The 22,477-nt window shown below is 51.1% G+C and overlaps 1 protein-coding gene across 1 annotated transcript in view; it reads right to left on the bottom strand.

Annotated features, from left to right (window-relative positions):
- LOC132591463 (glypican-3-like) overlaps positions 1–22,477 on the bottom strand; it is a 194,470-nt gene that overhangs the window by 57,722 nt on the left and 114,271 nt on the right. The window contains exon 5 of the mRNA XM_060270087.1: positions 21,357–21,477. Coding sequence (XP_060126070.1) covers positions 21,357–21,477 — 121 coding nt within the window. The remainder of the gene's footprint in view (positions 1–21,356; positions 21,478–22,477) is intronic.

A 22,477-nucleotide genomic window follows, 5' to 3' on the forward strand; every position in this document is an offset into this window, starting at 1 on the left:
AGCCAAATTTATTTTTCACTGCATTTATATCCCACCTTTTTCTCCAAGCAAAATAAAAAAATTCCTTCAGTAGCACCTTAAAGACCAACTAAGTTTTTATTTTGGTATGAGCTTTCGTGTGCATGCACACTTCTTCAGATACACTGAAAACAGAAGTGTCAGACCCTTATATATATATATATATATACAGAGGGTGGTGGGGGTGGGTGGGAATGGGTGATGGGAGTGGTAAACCTGTGGATGGCTGTTAACGGCTGCTGATGGCTGCAATTAGTCCTTGGGGGGGGGGAGCAAGGGCTGAGGCGCTAAAGAAAGCTTGATCATGCATAATGAGATAAGAATCTATTGTCTCTATTCATCCCAGGTGGCTCTATGGTTTTAAGCTTGGTAATGAGTTCCAATTCAGAAACTTCTCTTTCCAGTCTGTTCCTGAAATTTCTCTGTAATAAAACAGCTGCTTTGAGATCTTGTATAGAATGTCCTGGGAGATTGAAGCGTTCTCCTACTGGTTTCTCTGTTTTATGGTTCCTGATGTCAGATTTATGTCCATTTATCCTTTGGCGTAGGGTTTGGCCTGTTTGTCCAATATAGAGAGCTGAAGGGCACTGTTGGCATTTGATGGCATACACAATGTTAGAAGATGAGCAATTGAGTAGTCCTGAGATGGTATGTTGGATGTTGTTGGGGCCAGTAATGGTGTTGTCCGGGTGTAAAGGTAAAGGTAAAGGGACCCTTGACCATTAGGTCCAGTCGTGACCGACTCTGGGGTTGCGCGCTCATCTCGCATTATTGGCCGAGGGAGCCGGCGTATAGCTTCCAGGTCATGTGGCCAGCATGACAAAGCCACTTCTGGCGAACCAGAGCAGCACATGGAAACGCCGTTTACCTTCCCGCTGTAGCGGTTCCTATTTATCTACTTGCATTTTGACGTGCTTTCGAACTGCTAGGTTGGCAGGAGCAGGGACCGAGCAACGGGAGCTCACCCCGTCACAGGGATTCGAACCGCTGACCTTCTGATCAGCAAGCCCTAGGCTCAGTGGTTTAACCGGGTGTATGTGGCAGCAAAGTTGGCATCTGGGTTTATTGCAGGCTCTGGTACCAGTGTCCATGTTAAGTCTGGTGGTTGTATTATTGTCCACACCCACAACCACCTACCTGTAACTTTTTCTCCAAGAAGCTCAAGGTGGCATACAAGAGGGTTCTCCCCTTCCTCGTTTAATCACCCCAACCAACCCTGTGAGGTAGGCTAGGCTGAGGTGCAGTGACTGTTCCAAGGTGGGGGATTTGAACCCTAGTCTCTCTGGTAAGAGTCCAACACTCTAATCACTACCCCATACTAGCTCTCATTTAATCACACACACCAGGGTGCCTGCATTTGCCAACCCCAATAATATAACAGGAGTGTAGGACAGACAAGCTGTATCAATGGAGTCAGCAAAGGATTTTTTTGGGGGGGGTGTATAGCTCCTCAAACTATCCTTCACCCACCCCAACACCTCCTGTGTCAAAATCTTTTATTTTCTTCCATTTTTACCCTCCCGCCTTTCTCTCACCATGGAGCCCAAGACAGGTGGCAGACACTTCCCAGACTGCCTCCCTCCTTATTGCCAGCAAACACAGCAAGTCTTACACAGCAAGTCTTTAAATGCATTATCTTCCTCTTCATCTGTAGGCCTTTGTCGTTTTAACGAACCACTTTTTAACAACCGGTCCATTTTTAACTACGCAAACTGTAGCTTCCGTGAAAAACAACGCTTTGTTGACAAACACGACTGTTTTGCAAAGAGGCAGCGCGCACCAGGGAGGAGGGAGGGGAATGGAGAAGACAGGGTACCTGCGCAGTAGCGCACAAATGAAGACGACGCGCGCAAAGCATCTTGGGGAGGTGAGCGTTAGTAGAATGCGCGCGCTGCCTCTTTGCAAAACAGTCGTGTTTGTAAAGCGCCACCTAACGGCATACAGCAGAACTACTGCCTCTATCTAATTCTAGTTTTGCGCTAGACTCTGCTCATGCAGGAAGCGGCCAAAACAAAAAATCTGTTATCATACAAAATATATTTAATATATTTTTTATTCTAATAGCATCTTGCGGACCCCTCTGGCATAGCTCAGGGTCCGCGGACCACCTGTTGGGAACCACTGTGCTAAGCTTTTATTTAGGGCAGAGATGCCTCATCTATTTCAGCCTGAGGGCCACATTCAGCCTTAGCTGAGCTTGATGGTGGGGGCAACCAACTCACACTCTTGCATGCCCTCCCATTGTTGTTGTTTAGTCGTTTAGTCGTGTCCGACTCTTCGTGACCCCATGGACCATAGCACGCCAGGCACTCCTGTCTTGCACTGCCTCCCGTAGTTTGGTCAAACTCATGTTCGTAGCTTCGAGAACACTGTCCAACCATCTTGTCCTCTGTCGTCCCCTTCTCCTAGTGCCCTCAATCTTTCCCAACATCAGGGTCTTTTCCAAGGATTCTTCTCTTCTCATGAGGTGGCCAAAGTATTGGAGCCTCAGCTTCATGATCTGTCCTTCCAGGGAGCACTCAGGGCTGATTTCCTTAAGAATGGATAGGTTTGATCTTCTTGCAGTCCATGGGACTCTCAAGAGTCTCCTCCAGCACCATAATTCAAAAGCATCAATTCTTCGGCGATCAGCCTTCTTTATGGTCCAGCTCTCACTTCCATACATCACTACTGGGAAAACCATAGCTTTAACTATACGGACCTTTGTCGGCAAGGTGATGTCTCTGCTTTTTAAGATGCTGTCTAGGTTTGTCATTGCTTTTCTCCCAAGAAGCAGGCGTCTTTTAATTTCGTGACTGCTGTCACCATCTGCAGTGATCAAGGAGCCCAAGAAAGTAAAATCTCTCACTGCCTCCATTTCTTCCCCTTCTATTTGCCAGGAGGTGATGGGACCAGTGGCCATGATCTTGGTTTTTTTGATGTTGAGCTTCAGACGATATTTTGCGCTCTCCTCTTTCACCCTCATTAAAAGGTTCTTTAATTCCTCCTCACTTTCTGCCATCAAGGTTGTGTCATCTGCATATCTGAGGTTGTTGATATTTCTTCCGGCAATCTTAATTCCTACTTGGGATTCATCTAGTCCAGCCTTTCGCATGATGAATTCTGCATATAAGTTAAATAAGCAGGGAGACAATACACAACCTTGTCGTACTCCTTTCCCAATTTTGAACCAATCAGTTATTCCATATCCAGTTCTAACTGTAGCTTCTTCTTTTTTTAATAATAATTTTTTATTAATTTTCAAACAAAACTAAACAAACTACACAACTACACAAACATACAATACAACACTGTCCCTTCGTTTTCCCTCCACCCACTGGTCCACCTCTGCCACCAGTGAAACCCGTGCGCTTTGAGAATCAAAGGGGGTCCATTGTGAGCTGGGTTTGACCTCCCCCCTCCCTCCTCCCCCCTCTTCCCCCCCCCCCCTGCCACTGAAGGGACAGGAATGGAGGAGCTCTGAGGATTGGTTTCCCCCAGCTCTTTCATAAACATACTTAAACAAATATACACATAACAATAGTAGGGGAGAATTTTAACTCCCCAATTCTTATTATCTTAACCTTATAATTGTGACTTCCTCGATAGTCTTCCTCCTGGTTTTCCCTGAACAAAATCTAAAAGCTTATGGCGGGTGTGAGGGACAGGGGATATCGCGAAGTCCCTCCCCTCCTGAGTTCAAGCCCGTCCCCGAGCAAAGGGGAAAGCAGAGAGAGTTCCGATTCCAGTGGGGAAGCAGGAAGTCGTGTCCGAGGCTCAGGCAAGGTAGAGGAGCCAAGGTCCCAGGTGGGACAGGAAGGGGCAAGCAAGGGGGGAAGACCCATCCCCCCAACTCCAGAATTACGCAGGAAGAGGAGGGGCAAGAGGATGGGTCTGCCAAAGCTTTTGTGTTGGAGAAAGACGCGCCAAAAGCCATTAGGAGGTTCTGAAACCGACTGACAACATCGCTCCGTGTAAATAGCAATGACTTGAGCACTGTAAATACGCAGCACCAATAAAAGAATAAAATGCAGAGCTGCGTAGCGTCGTTACTCTGGAGTAGTCCAATCCGGCCACTGTGACAGCAACCTCCTAATCATTTTTGGGCTACTTTGGAGTTGCCGGGATGAGCGGGTCAGAGGCGGAGAAGTGGCGGCAGATCGCTGAGCAAGCCCAGCTAGAACTGCAACAGCTGTCGCTGCAGGCGCAGGGAGAATTGAAGGCAGCTAAAGAGGAGACTAAGAAGGTCCAGGACGACCGGCTACAACTTGCGGAACAGGTGAGAGAGCTTCAGGAAAAAGAGCAGCATTTAAGGGCGGTGGCGGTAGACCTCCAAAACAAGCTGGATGCAGAGAAAAACAAGGCGGGAGGGGCACCCCAAGTCCAAGTGCTGCCAGGAAGGAGAGCCGGGACCCTAGTAAGCAAGTTCAACGGAGACCCGAAGGAGTTTCAGGGCTTTGAGACTGAGATTGTGTATGCTCTTGAGCTGCACCACGATGAGTTCCCTGATGATGAGCACAGAGTAGCGTTTATTGTGGAGCACCTTACAGGGGCGGCCAGGGAGTGGCTAAGACCGTTAATTGCAACAAGGAATCCTTGCATGAAGAATGTCAAACTGTTTCTAGAAGGTTTGAAAACGATGTATTCGTCCGATAGTCATATGGACCAGACTAAGGAGGAACTTCATAATTTACGCCAAGGAAATATGACAGTTCGCGCGTATTGGGCGAAATTCACCATGCTGGTGCACAGATTGGGGTGGGATCTGGAGTCGGCCCCGATGCAAGCGGCGTTCTACTTGGGGTTGCATGAGGAGGTGAAGGATGAGCTCTCGAGAGGTCCAAAGCCCAGTAATATGGATCAACTGAGCAAAGCGGCTCTGGCGGTGGGGGTGAGGCAGGAATCCAGGTGGAGCGACAAGCAAGCAACGCGCGCAAAGCGGGCTTGGTTCCCACGGTCGCAGGAGAAGCCACTCCCTCAACAACCCTTTCAAGCCACGCCTGGGGCCAGTCAGGACCAGGAACCCATGCAGATTGATAGCGCGCGCGCGCGGGCTTTTCAAACCCCAGCGGCGCCAAGGCGCAAGGAGGGAAGGGGTGGGAATTGCTTTCTCTGCAACTCCCCCCAGCATCTCGTCAGAGACTGCCCACATCGCAGGGAGTGGCAAGGAAAGGCGGGAACGGTTGTGCCCTCCCCCACTGACGCAGCACCACAGCAGGGAAACGGGAAAGCCTGGCTGCAGGAGACAAGGGGCGGCAGCCAGGCACAGTCAGCAGACAACAGCCCCAGCCCACCCACCCGCACAGAGAGGAGCAGAGCCAGCCCACCCCTCCCAGAGCAGGAGTGGTTCTAGAAGTGACGCTCACGCTCCCAAATGGCTATCCCCTGACAGTCCTCGCCTTAATTGACAGTGGGGCGTCAGCGAACTTCTTCTCGAGGAACTTTGCAGAAGAGCACCAGATCCAGCTTCTGCAGCTGGATTTTCCTCTGCACGTGGCAACCATTGACGGCAGAGAGCTGCTGGGAGGGGCCATCACTCATCAAACCCCCCCCATGAGAATGACGGTTGGAAGGCACTCAGAGACACTGGCATTCAACGTCACCACCATCTCAGACCCCCCAATCGTTTTGGGCATGAGCTGGCTGGCGCGCCACGACCCCTCCATAAGTTGGCATCAGAGATGCATCACTTTTGGATCGGACTTTTGCCTGGAACATTGCATGCAGCACCAACCAGGGGAGGGGCCTCCGATAGCCACGGTGGCCACCATGCACGTCAAAGGGGGTGAGGCGATACCCAAACCATACTGGGACCTGCAGGAGGTCTTCAGCGAAGCGGAGTCCGACCACCTGCCCCCACACCGGCCTTTTGACTGCCAGATCAACCTGGTGCCAGGGGCAACTATACCCCCAGCCAAGCTGTACGCCATGTCAGACCAGGAACTGGAGGATCTGCGCGCTTTCATCGACAAGAACCTCAAGCGGGGGTTCATCAGAGAAAGCAAGGCAGCAGGGGGCAGCCCGGTCTTCTGGGTGGACAAGAAAGACACGCAACAGCGCCGTCTTGTGGTGGATTTTAGACGGCTGAATTCGGTGACAGAGCCAGTGGCTTTCCCCATGCCCAGAGTGGATGATCTCCTGACAGCGGCACGCAGGGGCAAGATTTTCACCAAGCTAGACCTGAGGGGGGCGTACAACTTGATCAGGATCCGGGAGGGCGATGAGTGGAAAACCACGATGTTCACGCCTCTGGGCTCTTTTGAATATCTGGTGATGCCCTTCGGGTTGCAAGGGGGCTCAGCATGCTTCCAGGCCTTCATGCACCACGTCCTGGGGTCCCTACTCTTCAGGAAATGCTTGGTCTTTCTGGATGACATCCTTATTTACTCCAACGACCCAGTGCAGCACGTGAAGGACGTCAGGGAGGTGTTACAGCGCCTGAAGGAGAACCACCTGTATGTGAAGCTGGAGAAGTGCAAGTTTCACACCAAGGAGGTGGACTTCCTGGGCTACAAGCTGTCAGACAAGGGGCTAGCGATGGACAAGGACAAGGTGCAGACCATCCTGGACTGGCACAGCCCCAGGACGCGCAAAGATGCCCAACGCCTACTAGGCTTTGCCAACTTCTACAGGAAGTTCATCAAGAACTTCTCTCGAGTTACGGCTCCCATCACTGACTGCCTGAGAGGCAAGCAGAAGTTCAGGTGGACACCAGAGGCGCAAGCAGCGTTCGAAAGCCTCAAGAGGGTGTTCGCCTCAGACCAGAACCTGTTCCACGTGGTTCAGGACGCGCCCCTACGCATTGAGACAGATGCTTCGGATAAGGCTGTGGGCGCCATTTTGTTGCAACTGGACGCCAACAGAGAGTGGAGACCCTGTGCCTTCTTCTCCAGGAAGTTGACCCAGCCCGAGCGAAACTACACAGTTTTCGATCGGGAACTTCTTGCGATCCACGCGGCGTTCCAGCACTGGAGGCACTTCCTGGTGGGCGCCAAGCACCCCGTCCAGGTGTGCACAGACCACAAGAACCTGGAGTTCTGGAGAACTGCCAGGGTGCTCAACCAGCGGCAGATACGGTGGGCAGAGTTCTTCTCGAACTTCAACTTCTCCATACACTACATCCCGGGAGAGCAGAATGTCAGGGCGGATGCCCTCTCCCGCAAGCCAGAGTACATGGAGGAGGAGGCGCCACCAGCCCCGAGGCACATTTTCCCCCCGTCGGCATGGTCCTGCGGAGCAGCAGTGGTGAGCGAGGCAGAACTCACAGCACTGACGGCAGCGGATGAATTTGCCAACCGCATCTTCAGAGAACTGAGAGGGGGGAGGGAGCAGGCAAAAGACTTTGCAGAACGCAGAGGGCTGCTTTTCTACAAGGGTGCGCTGTACCTACCCACCACCCAGCTTCGACGTACGGTCCTCAAGCAGATGCACGACAACCCAACAGCGGGGCATTTTGGAAGGGACAAGACCACTCACCTAGTCATGAGACACTTCTGGTGGCCAGGGGTGAGGGAAGATGTTCGAGACTATGTAAGGGGCTGTAACACCTGCCAGCGGGCGAAGGTGGTCAGAGCAGCGCCGCCAGGGTTGCTGGAGCCCTTAGCCACGCCACACAGGCCGTGGGAAGTGGTGTCCATGGACTTCATCACAGATCTGCCTTCGTCCAGGGGTAAGACTGCAGTGTTGGTGGTGGTGGACCTCATGTCCAAAATGTGTCACTTTATACCGTGTGCCAGGGCAGTCTCGGCAGAAGAGACAGCCAAACTGTTTGTTGATCACGTTTTCAGACTGCATGGATTACCTTTAAGGGTTATTTCGGATCGTGGCCGCCAATTTGTTTCCAGGTTCTGGCGGCGGCTCATGAACCTCCTGCAGGTGGAGGTCAGCTTGTCAACGGCTAGACACCCGCAGACCAACGGACAAGCGGAGAGGGTCAACGCCATTCTGCAGCAGTACCTGAGATGCTACGTCAGCCAGCGGCAAACGGACTGGGTGGATCGCCTGCCACTAGCAGAATTTGCCTACAACAATGCAGTGCACGTCTCCACAGGGGTGTCGCCCTTTAAGGCCAATTACGGGCGCGACCTCAGATCTTTCCCAGAGAGGGAGGGGGAGGAGGAGGAGGAGGGCCCGCAGGCTGAGGATTGGGCAAAGGAACTGGAGACGGTGCACCAGCAGCTCAGAGAACACTTGGAGAGGGCCAAGGAAGCGTACAAAAAGGGGGCAGATCGCCACAGGCGACAAGGGGAGGTCATCAGGGTGGGGGACAAGGTGTGGTTGTCCTCGGAGGGCCTTCCCACCAGAGGGAGGTGCAAAAAGCTGGCACCCAAATGGCTGGGCCCCTTCACGGTCACGCAACAGGTCAACCCGGTGGCATACAGGCTGGCACTGCCAGAGGACATGAGGGTGCATCCAGTGTTTCATAGATCGCTGCTGTCGCCGTACAGGGAAAGCAGCAGGCTCCGAGACAGCGAACAAACCCCCGAGGGAGGGGGGGAGAGGGAAGGCAGGGAGCAACTCAATGAGGCCACGGCCATCCTGGATTCAAGGTGGGGGGTGGGGGGCCTGGAGTACCTCATGGCATGGGAGGATGCTCCACCGTCCCAGAATGAATGGGTCCCCGCCACTCAGATACAGGAAGAATTCTTGGTGGAAGAATTTCACGCCCTCTTTCCCCACAGACCCAAGCCCTGGCACATGGAAAGGGAGGGGGAGGAGGAGGAGGCACGGGAGAACAGCTCACCATGGCGCTGGGAAGCGGAGTTTGAGGAACCAGAGGATGAGGTATGGGTGTCGCCAAGATCCACCCAGTCAGAGGAAGGAGCAGATTGGCAAAACATTTTTACCCCCACCAGCTCTGACGCCACGGACTTTTTGGGATTCCCGTCCTCCCAGGCGGAAGGGGGGGGCTCGCAGGACTGGGGGGAGGTGTTCACACCAACGGGCTCGGAGAGCACCGAGTTTTTAGGCTTCCAGTCGTCACCGACACCTGGGGGGGGCCTGGGGAGGGGTGAAGGAGAGCTTGGGAGGGGGGTGGATGTGAGGGACAGGGGATATCGCGAAGTCCCTCCCCTCCTGAGTTCAAGCCCGTCCCCGAGCAAAGGGGAAAGCAGAGAGAGTTCCGATTCCAGTGGGGAAGCAGGAAGTCGTGTCCGAGGCTCAGGCAAGGTAGAGGAGCCAAGGTCCCAGGTGGGACAGGAAGGGGCAAGCAAGGGGGGAAGACCCATCCCCCCAACTCCAGAATTACGCAGGAAGAGGAGGGGCAAGAGGATGGGTCTGCCAAAGCTTTTGTGTTGGAGAAAGACGCGCCAAAAGCCATTAGGAGGTTCTGAAACCGACTGACAACATCGCTCCGTGTAAATAGCAATGACTTGAGCACTGTAAATACGCAGCACCAATAAAAGAATAAAATGCAGAGCTGCGTAGCGTCGTTACTCTGGAGTAGTCCAATCCGGCCACTGTGACAGCGGGTTTTCTATTTCAGTTTAAAATCCTTTTCTTATAATATTAACTCAATCCTCCTCCTTTTCCATGCTGCCCTCCCACAGGCCCCCTCCTGCCACAAGAGGAACCTGTAGGGCACAGCATTTCCAAGGTTCCATTATATCCCCTCCTCACCCCTCCGAGCACTCCCCTAACTGTAGCTTCTTGTCCCACATAGAGATTTCTCAGGAGACAGATGAGGTGATCAGGCACTCCCATTTCTTTAAGAACTTGCCATAGTTTGCTGTGGTCAACACAGTCAAAGGCTTTTGCATAGTCAATGAAGCAGAAGTAGACGTTTTTCTGGAACTCTCTAGCTTTCTCCATAATCCAGCGCATGTTTGCTATTTGGTCTTTGGTTCCTCTGCCCTTTCGAAATCCAGCTTGCACTTCTGGGAGTTCTCGGTCCACATACTGCCTAAGCCTGCCTTGTAGAATTTTAAGCATAACCTTGCTAGCGTGTGAAATGAGCGCAATTGTGCGGTAGTTGGAGCATTCTTTGGCACTGCCCTTCTTTGGAATTGGGATGTAGACTGATCTTCTCCAATCCTCTGGCCATTGCTGAGATGCCCTCCCATGCAAGGACAAAAAAACCTCCTCCCTAAGCTGATCTGTGCAGATCCACTGAGAAGGTGAGTGCAGATCACCCATCGCCTGGCAAGGGAGGAGATGATTCTTTATCCCCCAGTGTAGTCCCTCCAGCAGCACCCCCACCCCGCTTTTTGTCAGTCCCAAATTGTTTGGGCATTGAGGTCTGGGGGAAATGTTTATAGAGAGCCAGGTCAGTTTCTCTGTCCAGGCATTAGCCACCCCTGATTTAATGCATATTGGGTCTTCTGCAAACAATATCTCTGTGGTTCCATCTGATTCGAGTGATCTGCCCTTCCTTACTGTTCACACTGAACTGGTTTCATTCTGCTTCAGCATCACAATGTTATGTGGCCAGGGAATCAGGATTGTAGGCTTGGAAGGGACCCCAAGGGTCATCTAGTCCAACCCCCTGCAATGCAGGAATCTCAGCTAAAGTATCTGACAGGTGGCCACCCAATCTCTGCTTTAAAACATCCGAGGAAATAGATTCCGCCAGCTCTTGAGGGAGACCATTCCACTGTCAAACAGCTCTTACCATCAGAAAATTCTTCCTGGGAGAAATTGTGGAAAGAAGGAATAAAGTTCACAGCATGCAATGCTTTGAAATGAAATGTGATGAACATGATGTACAGATGGTATAATACACCAGTGAAATTAGCTAAAATGTATAAAATACAGTAAGTAATAAATGTTGGAAATGTAAGGAAAAAGAAGGTACTTTTTATCACTTGTGGTGGGAATGTAAGAAGGTGAAAAGCTTCTGAGAAATGATATCCTATATAATAAAGTCCCTGTGTCTCTGCGTCCAGATTCCCTGTGTCCCGTTTCCGCGCTACTGCGCATGTGCCCCATGGACACAGGGATTGGACCAGAGACTTGGAACGCGCGCTCTCCCCCCCAACCCCTCTGCCTACCATTTACCTACCTGCAGCCGCCAACCACTCGCTTCTAAGCAGCAGTGCGAGGAGGAGGAGGCTGCGAGATAGACCCGTGCGCTTCTCTCTCTCTTTCTCTCTCTCTCTCGCGCGCACACACACACACACAAACCGCCCGCCCGCCGCCACAGCAAACCACCTCAGGCAGTCACTAGAGGGAAACGCAGCCGCAACTTTCCCCTCTCACGGCTGATTCTTTTCCCCTTCGCTCGCGCAGGCAACGCGTCCCGGAGAAACCCCGCTCGCTTCTCTCTCTCTCTCTCTCTCTCTCTCTCTCTCTCTCTCTCTCTCTCTCTCTCCCGTTTATTGAACGGGCTAAAATACACTAGTACTGTATAATGAGATGAAAAAGATGTTGAAATATACATTTATTTAAAAAAAAAACCCAGAAGCATTTCTACTTGGTATTGTGGGCAAGGATATTAACAGACAAGATAGTAAACTGTTCTTATATGTGACAACGGCAGCAAGAGTACTATTGGCACAAAAATGGAAGCAGGAAGAACTACTGACGAAAGAGGAATGGCAAATGAAACTAATGGACTATGTGCAGAACTGGATAAGATGACAGAGAGAATTCGAAACCAGCGAGACCAGAAATTCTTGGAAGAATGGAGTAAATATGCAAACTATTTGAAAAACAATTGTAATCAATTGACTATGCTTGTAGGACTACAAGACGTTTTGTAAGGAGAACGATACAAAATATTGCAGGGAAAATTTATGATAATGGCTTATACGTTATGGACTATTAAAAGTAATAGTGAAAATGATGAAATGTATGGTTAAATGAGAAAGGTTGAAAATCATTAGATGTGGTTGATGGAAGTCCTAGGCCTACAGCCAAAATTTTGTATAAGATGAAAGGAGATGTTATGTTCTGTTTGGAAAAAAATATATAAAAACTAATAAAAATATAAAGAAAAACTAAAATTCTTCCTGATGTTGAGTCAGAATCTCCTTTATTGTCACTTGAATACAGTGGCTTGAGTCCAACACTCAGGAGCAGCAGAAAACAAGCTGGCTCCATCTTCCATGTGTCAGCCATTGAGCTATTTGAAGATGGCTCTTTTATCTTACTTCCTGACAGTAAGAGCTGTTCGGCAGTGGAATTTGCTACCAAGGAGTGTGGTGGAGTCTCCTTCTTTGGAGGTCTTTAAGCAGAGGCTTGACAGCCATATGTCAAGAATGCTTTGATGGTGTTTCCTGCTTGGCAGGGGGTTGGACTGGATGGCCCTAGGGTCTCCTCCAACTCTATGATTTTATGATCTCCTCTCAGGAGCCAGGCTAAGCTTACCTAATGCCCTCAACCATTCCTCATAAGCCTTGGTTTCCAGACCCAGCTTGTCAAAAATCAAGGTGCTACCGTACTACTGGCATACAAAGCCCTAAATAGCTTGGCACTCAAGCACCTCAAACAGTTCCTTCCCGAATATCAGCCACGTCAGAACCCACAATTAGTAGGCCTTGTTGGTGGTGCAACCATTGGGGGCTGCCTGGCTGGCTGACCTGTGGCAGGGACTTTTCAGTGGTGGTTCCTTGGTTGTGGAATGCCCTCCCAAATGAGACATGCCTGCCACTATCTTTAACTTTCAGGAGGAATGTGACCGGAGGAATTCCTTTACCCAGGAATTTGGTGGCTAAAGAATACTGCTCCTGGCAACTCTAAGATCATAGGATGGAAAAATGTTTCAAATTGCAATTGCTTTTAGAAAGTTTTTGACTGCAACTGCTTTCAAATGTTTTGAAATGCAATGTTTAAAACTGCTTTATAATGGGTTTTTTTGCTTTGTTTTTGTATTTAAATTGTGCCTGTGTTCGCCACCCTGGGCTCCTTCAGGGAGAAAGGGCAGAATATAAAATACTGATGAGAACATTCTCAAAGAACTAGCTGTATTTGTTTGCTGCAGCAAAATCAACAAGAAAAGTCTGGAGACATCCCTAACAGTTCTGCCTAATTTCCACAGGCAACGATGCACATGGAGACACTGTAGTTCCAACTCTGCAAATCTGACCCAGCAGCCATTACCCTGGCTTCTGACTTTTCGGCATGCGTTGCCCACCCTGACTATCCATAAGGAGCCAGAAACCTGTTTTTGGCTGTGTCCCAGGTGCATTGCCATGCCCTTCTGCCCTTGCAGCCTTATTGCTGTCTCCGGGTTCTGTGTTGCACCCAGTAAGAAAATGACAGGAAGCAGCCAATGGAGACTCTGGGGTTTCTCTTTAAAGGAGAAAGGCCTTTTATTTGCAAATAAGGTACTTGGCAAGTAACAACTCACAAAGCAAGTACAAAGAATGGTTTTTCGAACTCAGTTCTTATACCTTTTTCTGACTATGATTCATGGGCGTACCCAGGATCAAAACTAGGGGGGGGCAAGGGGAGGGGCCAAGGCACGGAAGGGGAGGGGCCACAAAGTGGGCGGGAACAGCGAACTCGCGCTCCGCCGGGCTGTGCCCCTCCCTAGAAGCAGGGCTGGTGGGCGGAGGCGGAGGCGGAGCCCAGCCCAGCGGAGCGCGAGTTCAGCGTTCCCGCCCGCCGCGCCGCGCTCTCTGGTTCCCTGCCGCGCTTGGCCTTGCCAGAGGGCGTGACGGGGAGCTGGAGGGAGGGCGCAGCGCGGCGGGCGGGAACGGCGAACTCGCGCTCCGCCGGGCTGTGCCCCTCCCTAGCAGCAGGGCTGGTGGGCGGAGGCGGAGCCCAGCCCAGCGGAGCGCGAGTTCAGCGTTCCTGCCCGCCGCGCCGCGCTCTCTGGTTCCCCGCCGCGCTTGGCCTTGCCAGAGGGCGTGACGGGGAGCTGGAGGGAGGGCGCAGCGCGGCGGGCGGGAACGGCGAACTCGCGCTCCGCCGGGCTGTGCCCCTCCCTAGCAGCAGGGCTGGTGGGCGGAGGCGGAGCCCAGCCCAGCGGAGCGCGAGTTCGGCGTTCCCGCCCACCGCGCCGCGCTCCCTGGTTCCCCGCCGCGCTTGGCCTTGCCTGAGGGCGCGCCGGGGAGCTGGAGGGAGGGTGCGGCGCGGTGCGGCGGGAATGGCGAACTCGCGCTCCGCCGGGCTGTGCTCCGCCTCTGCCCACCAGCTCTGCTTCTAGAGTAGGGCAGCTGCCCTAACTTGCCGCATGGTGGGTACGCCCTTGCTATGATTTCTTAAGACACAGACGCAGGGTCTAAAGCGTCCACGTAAAGGCAAAAGGTCAGAAACATAGAACATAGACGCACTATGGTGGTCTGTGCATCCTTTCCCCTTCCTCCACATCATCTGTGCATGCCGTCAGTTACTTATCTCTGACTTTCTCCCTGTGCCCTTGGGCATGTTCCCTGTCTGGGGCAGCTTAGCGCATCATTCCCTTCTGATAAGGGAATCCTTTTGCTAGGAATGTTTTCCTCTGGCAAGGCTGCTCTGTCTTCCTGCAATGTCTCTTTCTCAAGGCTTTTACTTCATTGGGGCCTCTGGCATAACACAGGGTGAAAGGGACTATGAGTCAGGCCCCGCTTTGGGATTCCTAAGTCAGCCTTTTACTTGGTTCCTCTCTGAGCTTGAACAGGGATATATTCAATATGCAGCAATAATAAGCTGTGTTCAATTCAAATGGCCACCATCATCCCTCCACCCTCACAGAAATGGGCACTTCTTACATTCTTATTTGGTGTACGGTATCCCACATCTGGCCTGACATCCTTTTCTTACAGTGGCCAACCGGATGCCCATGGGATCCGAGCACAAGAGCAGCACTTTCTCTTTCTGTGGTTTCCAGCAACTGGCATTCAGAAGCATTATTAGACGGAGCATAAGGCATTCCGGCTAGTAGCCTCAGATAGCTCTCTCCTCCTCCATGAATTGGTCCAATGCTCTTCTAAAGCCATCGAAGTAAGTGGCTCTCACTGCCTTCAGTCTGAGGGAATTCCATCGTCTGACTTCATGCTGTATGAAGAAGTAAAGGTAAAGGTACCCCTGACCGTTAGGTCCAGTCACAGACGACTCTGGGGTTGCGGCGCTCATCTCGCTCTATAGGCCAAGGGAGCCGGTGTTTGTCCGCAGACAGCTTCCGAGTCACCTGGCCAGCATGACAAAGCCACTTCTAGCGAACCACAGAAGCGCACGGAAACACCGTTTACCTTCCCGCTGTATTGGTACCTATTTATCTACTTGCACTTTGACATGCTTTCAAACTGCTAGGTTGGCAGGAGCTGGGACCGAGCAACGGGAGCTCACCCCGTCGCGGGGATTCGAACCGCCGACCACCGTCAAACAGCTCTTACCATCAGAAAATTCTTCCTAGGAGAAATTGTGGAAAGTAGGAATAAAATTCACAGCATGCAATGCTTTGAAATAAAATGCGATGAACATGATGTACAGATGGTATATTACACCAGTGAAATTAGCTAAAATGTATAAAATAATTATTAAATGTTGGAAATGTAAGGAAAACGGAGGTACTTTTTATCACTTGTGGTGGGAATGTAAGAAGGTGAAAAGCTTCTGAGAAATGATATAATGAGATGAAAAAGATGTTGAAATATACATTTATTTAAAAAATCACTTATTATGTGCCTTTGAACTGCTAGGTGGGCAGGAGCTGGGACTGAGCAACAGGAGCTCACCCCGTCGCGGGGATTCGAACCGCCGACCTTCTGATCGGAAAGCCCTAGGCTCAATGGTTTAGACCACAGCGCCAATAAGTACATTTAAAAAAATAAAAATAAAAGGGTCTCCTTCCTACTGACTGGGTGGCTCTAGGTTGTTGATGACAGGGACCCTTTCGGGATCCTGCTACAGAAATAGTCATGGGTCTTGGAACCTGGACCATTATAGCATCCAATTTCCCCAGAACTGGCAGTCAGATGCCCTAGTGAGATACCCACCAGGCGGGCTTAAAAGCAACGGCTCTTCCACCTTCGGCAACAGGTTGTCTGCATCTCAGCATGGAGTTTTGTCTTTAACCATTAATGGTTGCTGACAGACCTGCCCTCCACAAATTTGCCTCATGCCATTTTATAGTAATCTTAGCACAGGATAGGCAGAAACTAGACTGGAATTCACTGACATACCTCTGGGGGGAATTTCTGTGGATCACCTTTCTAGGTTCTGAGAAATGCACCTTCTTCCTAGCACTTATTGCCGACAAGCTCTACTACACAGCCCTCCTGGTGCCTTCCAGATGCTTTAGACTACAATTCCCCAGTGGCGAACGGTGCTCCTTGGCTGCCTGGGGCAGCACCCCCTGGGGCGGGGCGTCATGACGCACGATGCACGTGCCAGGACGAGCCCAGCCTTGGCACTGCTGCTCTGCTTGGCTGGCGCACTCGGTGCAGTTTTGGCCTCAGCCGCCTGCACACAGAGTTGGGGTGAGTGCAGACATCAGTTAAATCTCGAGGCTTCAAAACTTCAAAACAAGGGCATTCCTTTCTCTGTGAGCAGCACGAGGATACCGGTTGCCGTGCCCTGCAAGCTTTCTGCAGCACCTCACCGTCACGGTGCGGGAACAATACCGGGTTTCCTCCGCTGTTTCGATCACAAAGATATAATCTTGCTGAGATAATCATCTCTTCCTGCTGCACCTCGAACACAGCGAGGAAAACGCACAGCCGGATCGGTGCCAGAGAGCGCCAGCCCCTCAATCGGCAGAAGAGCGACACAGGGCCGCCGCGGCCCTCTTGCTCGAGGGTTGAAGCCAAACTGCGTCCCGCCCCTTCCTCGTCACAGCAAAGCCCCCACAAAGCCCTCAGAGACCCCCCCCCTCCCCGCACCAAGCAGCATCTGCCCTCCGGAGCTGGTGGGGGTGGCGAAGGAGGCTTTGAAAGCGAAGGAGAGTCTGCTGGTGGGCGGGAGGAGAACAACGTGTGGCTCCCTCGGCTGCTGGGTTAAAAGGGGGCAGCTTCTGGGGCGTGCCCTAGAGTGCAATACAGTGGAACCTCGGTTTATGAACACCTCGCTTTACGAATTTTCGGTTTACGAATGCCGCGGACCCATCTGGAATGGATTAATTCACTTTCCATTACTTTCAATGGGAAAGTTCGCTTCAGTTTATGAACGCTTCAGTTTATGAACAGACTTCCGGAACCAATTACACCCATGCTTCGGGTTAAGTACACTTCAGGTTGAGTACTCTGCAGACCCGTCTGGAACGGATTAATCCACTTTCCATTACTTTCAATGGGAAAGTTCACTTCAGTTTATGAACGCTTCAGTTTAAGTACTCCGCGTACCGTCTGGAACAGATTAATCCACTTTCCATTACTTTCAATGGGAAAGTTCGCTTCAGTTTATGAACGCTTCAGTTTATGAACAGACCTCCGGAACCAATTGTGTTCATAAACCGAGGTACCACTGTACTACATAAACACAAGGGAGCGAGGGCCACTGGCCTGTGCAACTGAGCCCACGTCCTCTCTTTCTCTCCCCCCCCCCCCGCCACTGCCACCGCCACCGCCACCGCCCTGCGCTTGCCAGGCCGCTCTGGAGACGGGCACTCGTGGTGAAAAAGGCTGCCTCCAGTCAATAGGGAAAGTGGAGCTCCTGATTGGCTGGTGTCGTCTTTCGGGTCTGCCTGCCGCTGCTGCCGTGAGGGCACCACAGTGGGAGAGCGGTGGGGCGCCTGGCCTTTGCAGCCCTCCCTCCCTCCCTCCACGACAACGACTGAGGGAGCGAGAAGAGCCGTCGCGCATGAGGAGAGAAATAAGCGGGCAGTGGTGGTGGCGGCGAGGGCAGCAGCAGCGAGGGCGGCGGAGGTGAGGGGTGGGCCGGGGGTGCTGCCCCTGCCAGACTGGAGCTAGGGGCAGCCCGCCCCCTACGCTACACGCCTGCAATTCTGATCAGCTCCAGTCAGCACAGCCAATGCCCCAGGAGTATCAGAGGGTGCAATACTTTAAAATCAAGGAAGGAATAGCCATGCTATTAACAAACGTCCCTCTGGTTTTCTGAAGAAGTAGCCAATAAGCTCATGGCAGCTTATGCTCCATTAAGAAAATTAATTAGTCTTGAAGGTGCTGCTGGACCAGGATACACTTGCGGCTTATCAGCTTCGCAGCACTTGCGCAAACTTCTTGCCAGGTTTTGGGTTCCCATGCTGTTTGCGCCCCTTATCCCTCAAGAACATTGGAGACTGAAAAAGCCATTCCACCCCCTCACCCCCCTTCCTTAAGTGAAAGGCTGATTCTGCAAACTAAGTTATAATTTGGTTCATGTGCATTCCAAAGATCTGTCAAGATATGGTAGGCCTGAAATATTTCCAACCATCGGCTGCACCATAACCTCTGGAAGAGAAACCATTTCCCTTCTAAAAGCCTTTCAACCTGCTAATGATCCTGGCCTGCCCGATGCAATTTCTTTTCCAGAGTCACAGCCTTAAGTTGACTGATGAATTATAAATTATGGAAACTGTGCATTTGATCACAGCAATAGGCATTTGACTATAACTCCCTCCCTCCCTCCCTCTCTGCTCCCCCCCTTTACCACCTCCAGCTTCAAGCTCGGGAACTGAATAAAGACACACTCGCTCTTCGATTACCCTCTGATGTTTTAATTGCTGTCTTCAAGGCTGATAATTAGGGAATGGGGTCCACATTTGAAACAAATGCTTTGCCTTTTGCAGGAAAGTAGCCTCTGGAACTTAATTGTCTAATACTATAGAGCAGGCATGGCCAACAGGTAGATCGTGATCTACTGGTAGATCGCCAGGACGTTTCTGGTAGATCACGGGTAGATTGTGGGTTCCTTAGTGATCGCCAGCCTAAAAGAAAAGAAAAGAAAGAGCTCCCCCCCTAAAAAAAAAACCTTAAGAACTCTTGTCTCTTCCCCACAAAAAAGCTCAATAACCGTGAGCAATTGCAGGGAGAGCTCCTTCCCTCTTCCCGATACTGAGCTTACCAGTATGTGTGTGACTGTGTTAGTGTGTTGCACAGAATGGCTGGATTGCTTCCTGTCCCTCTTGCCTGCCTAGAGCTCCCCGTCTCCTCCTCCCTCATGCCGGCAGAGAGGGAGGGGTGTGTGTGAGTTTGCGTGCGTGGGAGGAAAGCGGGAGCTGCGACTCACAGAGGGATTTCCCCCCTGTCCCTGTCTCTTTGAGCCACTGGGAGCCAGAGAGAGAGAGAGAGAGAGAGAGAGAGAGAGGTGGATGGGTGCCTCTAGCTGAGGGGGTGGGGGAGAGAGAGGGGGGGGAGAGAGGGGGGGGAGAGAGAGAGGTGGATGGGTGCCCCTAGCTGAGGGGGTGGGGGAGAAAAAGAGAGAGAGAGAGAGAGAGAGAGAGAGAGAGAGAGAGAGAGAGAGAGAGAGAGAGAGAGGTGGATGGGTGCCTCTAGCTGAGGGGGTGGGGGAGAGAGAGAGGGGGGAGAGAGGGGGGGAGAGAGAGGTGGATAGGTGCCCCTAGCTGAGGGGGTGGGGGAGAAAGAGAGAGAGAGAGAGAGAGAGAGAGAGAGAGAGAGAGAGAGAGAGAGAGAGAGAGAGGTGGATGGGTGCCCCTAGCTGAGGGGGTGGGGGAGAGAGAGAGAGAGGTGGATGGGTGCCCCTAGCTGAGGGGGTGGGGTAGAAAGAGGGGGGTGGATGGGTGCCCCTAGCTGAGGGGGTGGGAGAGAGAGAGAGAGAGAGAGAGAGAGAGGTGGATGGGTGCCCCTAGCTGAGGGGGTGGGGGAGAGAGAGAGAGAGGTGGATGGGTGCCCCTAGCTGAGGGGGTGGGGTAGAAAGAGGGGGGTGGATGGGTGCCCCTAGCTGAGGGGGTGGGAGAGAGAGAGAGAGAGAGAGAGCGCAACGTTCAAACATGACAGATGAGCTCCTTAAGGATTCCCTGAAGCTGGCCCTGACACAGTACTCGCCTGATATCGAACAGTTGGTTACCAAAATGGTGATGCAGGTGTCACACTAACAATGGATGAAGGCATGTATTTTTTAAGAAATCTTGATAGGTAGGTTAATGGAGTGGGTAAAAGAGTTTGTGCGGTGTACAGTTTTGTGAGTGCTTTTATGCCATTCTCTCCCAAGAAATCTCTTAAAGTTTCTGTTGTCCCCCGTAAGAAAAGTATTTGGGCAGTGCTCCCCCCAAAAATCTGAGTCATCCCCCTTTCCTTCTCCCTAAAAAAAGCTCAACAACTTTGAGCCGAACCCCCCAAAATGGGGGTAGATCACCGCCAAATTTTAATTCTGAAAGTAGATCACAGTCTCTTGGGAGTTGGCCACCCCTGCTATAGAGAGTATGGACATTTCTTTGGCAGAGACCTTAAGCATAACTGTTTGGAAATTACACCGGAAGAGCGCTTTGTTCCATGGCTGATCCAAATGCCACAATTTTCTTCTCTTCCAACCTCTGTTTTGCACCCACCCACCACTGTTTTTACCTTCCTACTATGAATTTATGAGTTGAGGAAGGAGTCCTGTTTTTACCTTCCTACTATGAATTTATGAGTTGAGGAAGGAGTCCTGGCCTTTCTACAAATATGTTAACATCATGTGGAAGAAATAAGAAGGAAATCTATTGGGAAGACACCTTAAAAGGAATGTGACTTAAAGCTCCTAAGGCTTACATCACTACCTTCCTCAACAGCAACAGATGGTGCTGTTGCATTACACATTCCTATTAGGAGCAACACAACCAGCTCTACACCATCATGTCTGTGGTCTCTTACTCCATACATTCATATATCTCAACAAGGTCTCCCCTGACTCAAAATCTCTTAAGTACTGAACAGTTCCTCAAGGAACAGCATTTAGCCTCAGCATCTGACCTGGAAAAATACACTCTTCAGGTCTAGATTCAGGTACAGCCACAGCCAACCCTGGCCTCAGCTATGCACAGTTCTGGCTTCCAGTATGGGATAATTTCATAGAATCATAGAATCATAGAATCATAGAGTTGGAAGAGACCACAAGGGCCATCCAGTCCAACCCCCTGCCAAGCAGGAAACACCATCAAAGCATTCTTGACATATGCCTGTCAAGCCTCTGCTTAAAGACCTCCAAAGAAGGAGACTCCACCACACTCCTTGGCAGCAAATTCCACTGCCGAACAGCTCTTACTGTCAGGAAGTTCTTCCTAATGTTGAGGTGGAATCTTCTTTCTTGAAGTTTGAATCCATTGCTCCGTGTCCGCTTCTCTGGAGCAGCAGAAAACAACCTTTCTCCCTCCTCCATATGACATCCTTTTATATATTTGAACATGGCTATCATATCACCCCTTAACCTTCTCTTCTCCAGGCTAAACATACGCAGCTCCCTAAGCTGTTCCTCATAATTTCTAAACAGGGAACAATGTCTCTCCGTGGGTTTGTGAATGCAGATTTACTAAGTCGGACAACTGGGTCATTCTGAACATTCAGTGTTCATCAATGATTCAGCCATAAGCATCTAAGAGAGAGTACCGTCCATGAGCTTACCTGATTAATGTGTTTCAGCTTATCAATGATCTGGCTAATGACAGGCTCAGGTCCTTTCACCTTGACTTCATGGTTGCTGAGCTGGGCCTTCCCTCCGTTCCTCACCGCCTTGGGGGTGTACCTGCAAGGGCATGACAAGCATGAGCAACACAAATGGTGTGCAAGAAACAAGACATAAGAAGATGCTGAGTTTGAGGGTCCCAGAAGGAATGCCCCTCCCCAAGAGTAAGGCAGATTGTCCAAAGGTTTCTTGAAGAGGCAGAAATTGAGCAGTGAAGTTGGGATTTGGGGAGAACCTTCGTTTTCTGAGTTACCCAAGTTCCCTTTGCTGTTTCCGAGTCTTGATAGGTAACAATTCCCTTGGTTCCATCTTGTGGAACAACAGCCACAGTGCATGGCACCCGGTGCAGGTGTCTTATGCTTTGAGTACAGTAATCTGTAAGTGCTCTGTTCCTGTTGCTTTTAGAATCATAGAATCATAGAGTTGGAAGAGACCCCAAGGGCCATCCAGTCCAACCCCCTGCCAAGCAGGAAACACCATCAAAGCATTCTTGACATATGCCTGTCAAGCCTCTGCTTAAAGACCTCCAAAGAAGGAGACTCCACCACACTCCTTGGCAGCAAATTCCACTGCCAAACAGCTCTTACTGTCAGGAAGTTCTTCCTAATGTTTAGGTGGAATCTTCTTTCTTGAAGTTTGAATCCATTGCTCCGTGTCCGCTTCTCTGGAGCAGCAGAAAACAACCTTTCTCCCTCCTCTATATGACATCCTTTTATATATTTGAACATGGCTATCATATCACCCCTTAACCTTCTCTTCTCCAGGCTAAACATACCCAGCTCCCTAAGCCGTTCCTCATAAGGCATCGTTTCCAGGCCTTTGACCATTTTGGTTGCTCTCTTCTGGACACGTTCCAGCTTGTCAGTATCCTTCTTGAACTGTGGTGCCCAGAACTGGACACAGTACTCCCGGTGAGGACTGACCAGAGCAGAATACAGTGGTACTATTACTTCCCTTGATTCTAGACGCTATACTCCTATTGATGCAGCCCAGAATTGCATTGGCTTTTTTAGCTGCTGCATCACACTGCTGACTCATGTCAAGTTTGTGGTCTACCAAG

This window comes from Zootoca vivipara, chromosome W (assembly GCF_963506605.1).
Source record: "Zootoca vivipara chromosome W, rZooViv1.1, whole genome shotgun sequence".
Classification (NCBI taxonomy): domain Eukaryota; kingdom Metazoa; phylum Chordata; class Lepidosauria; order Squamata; family Lacertidae; genus Zootoca; species Zootoca vivipara.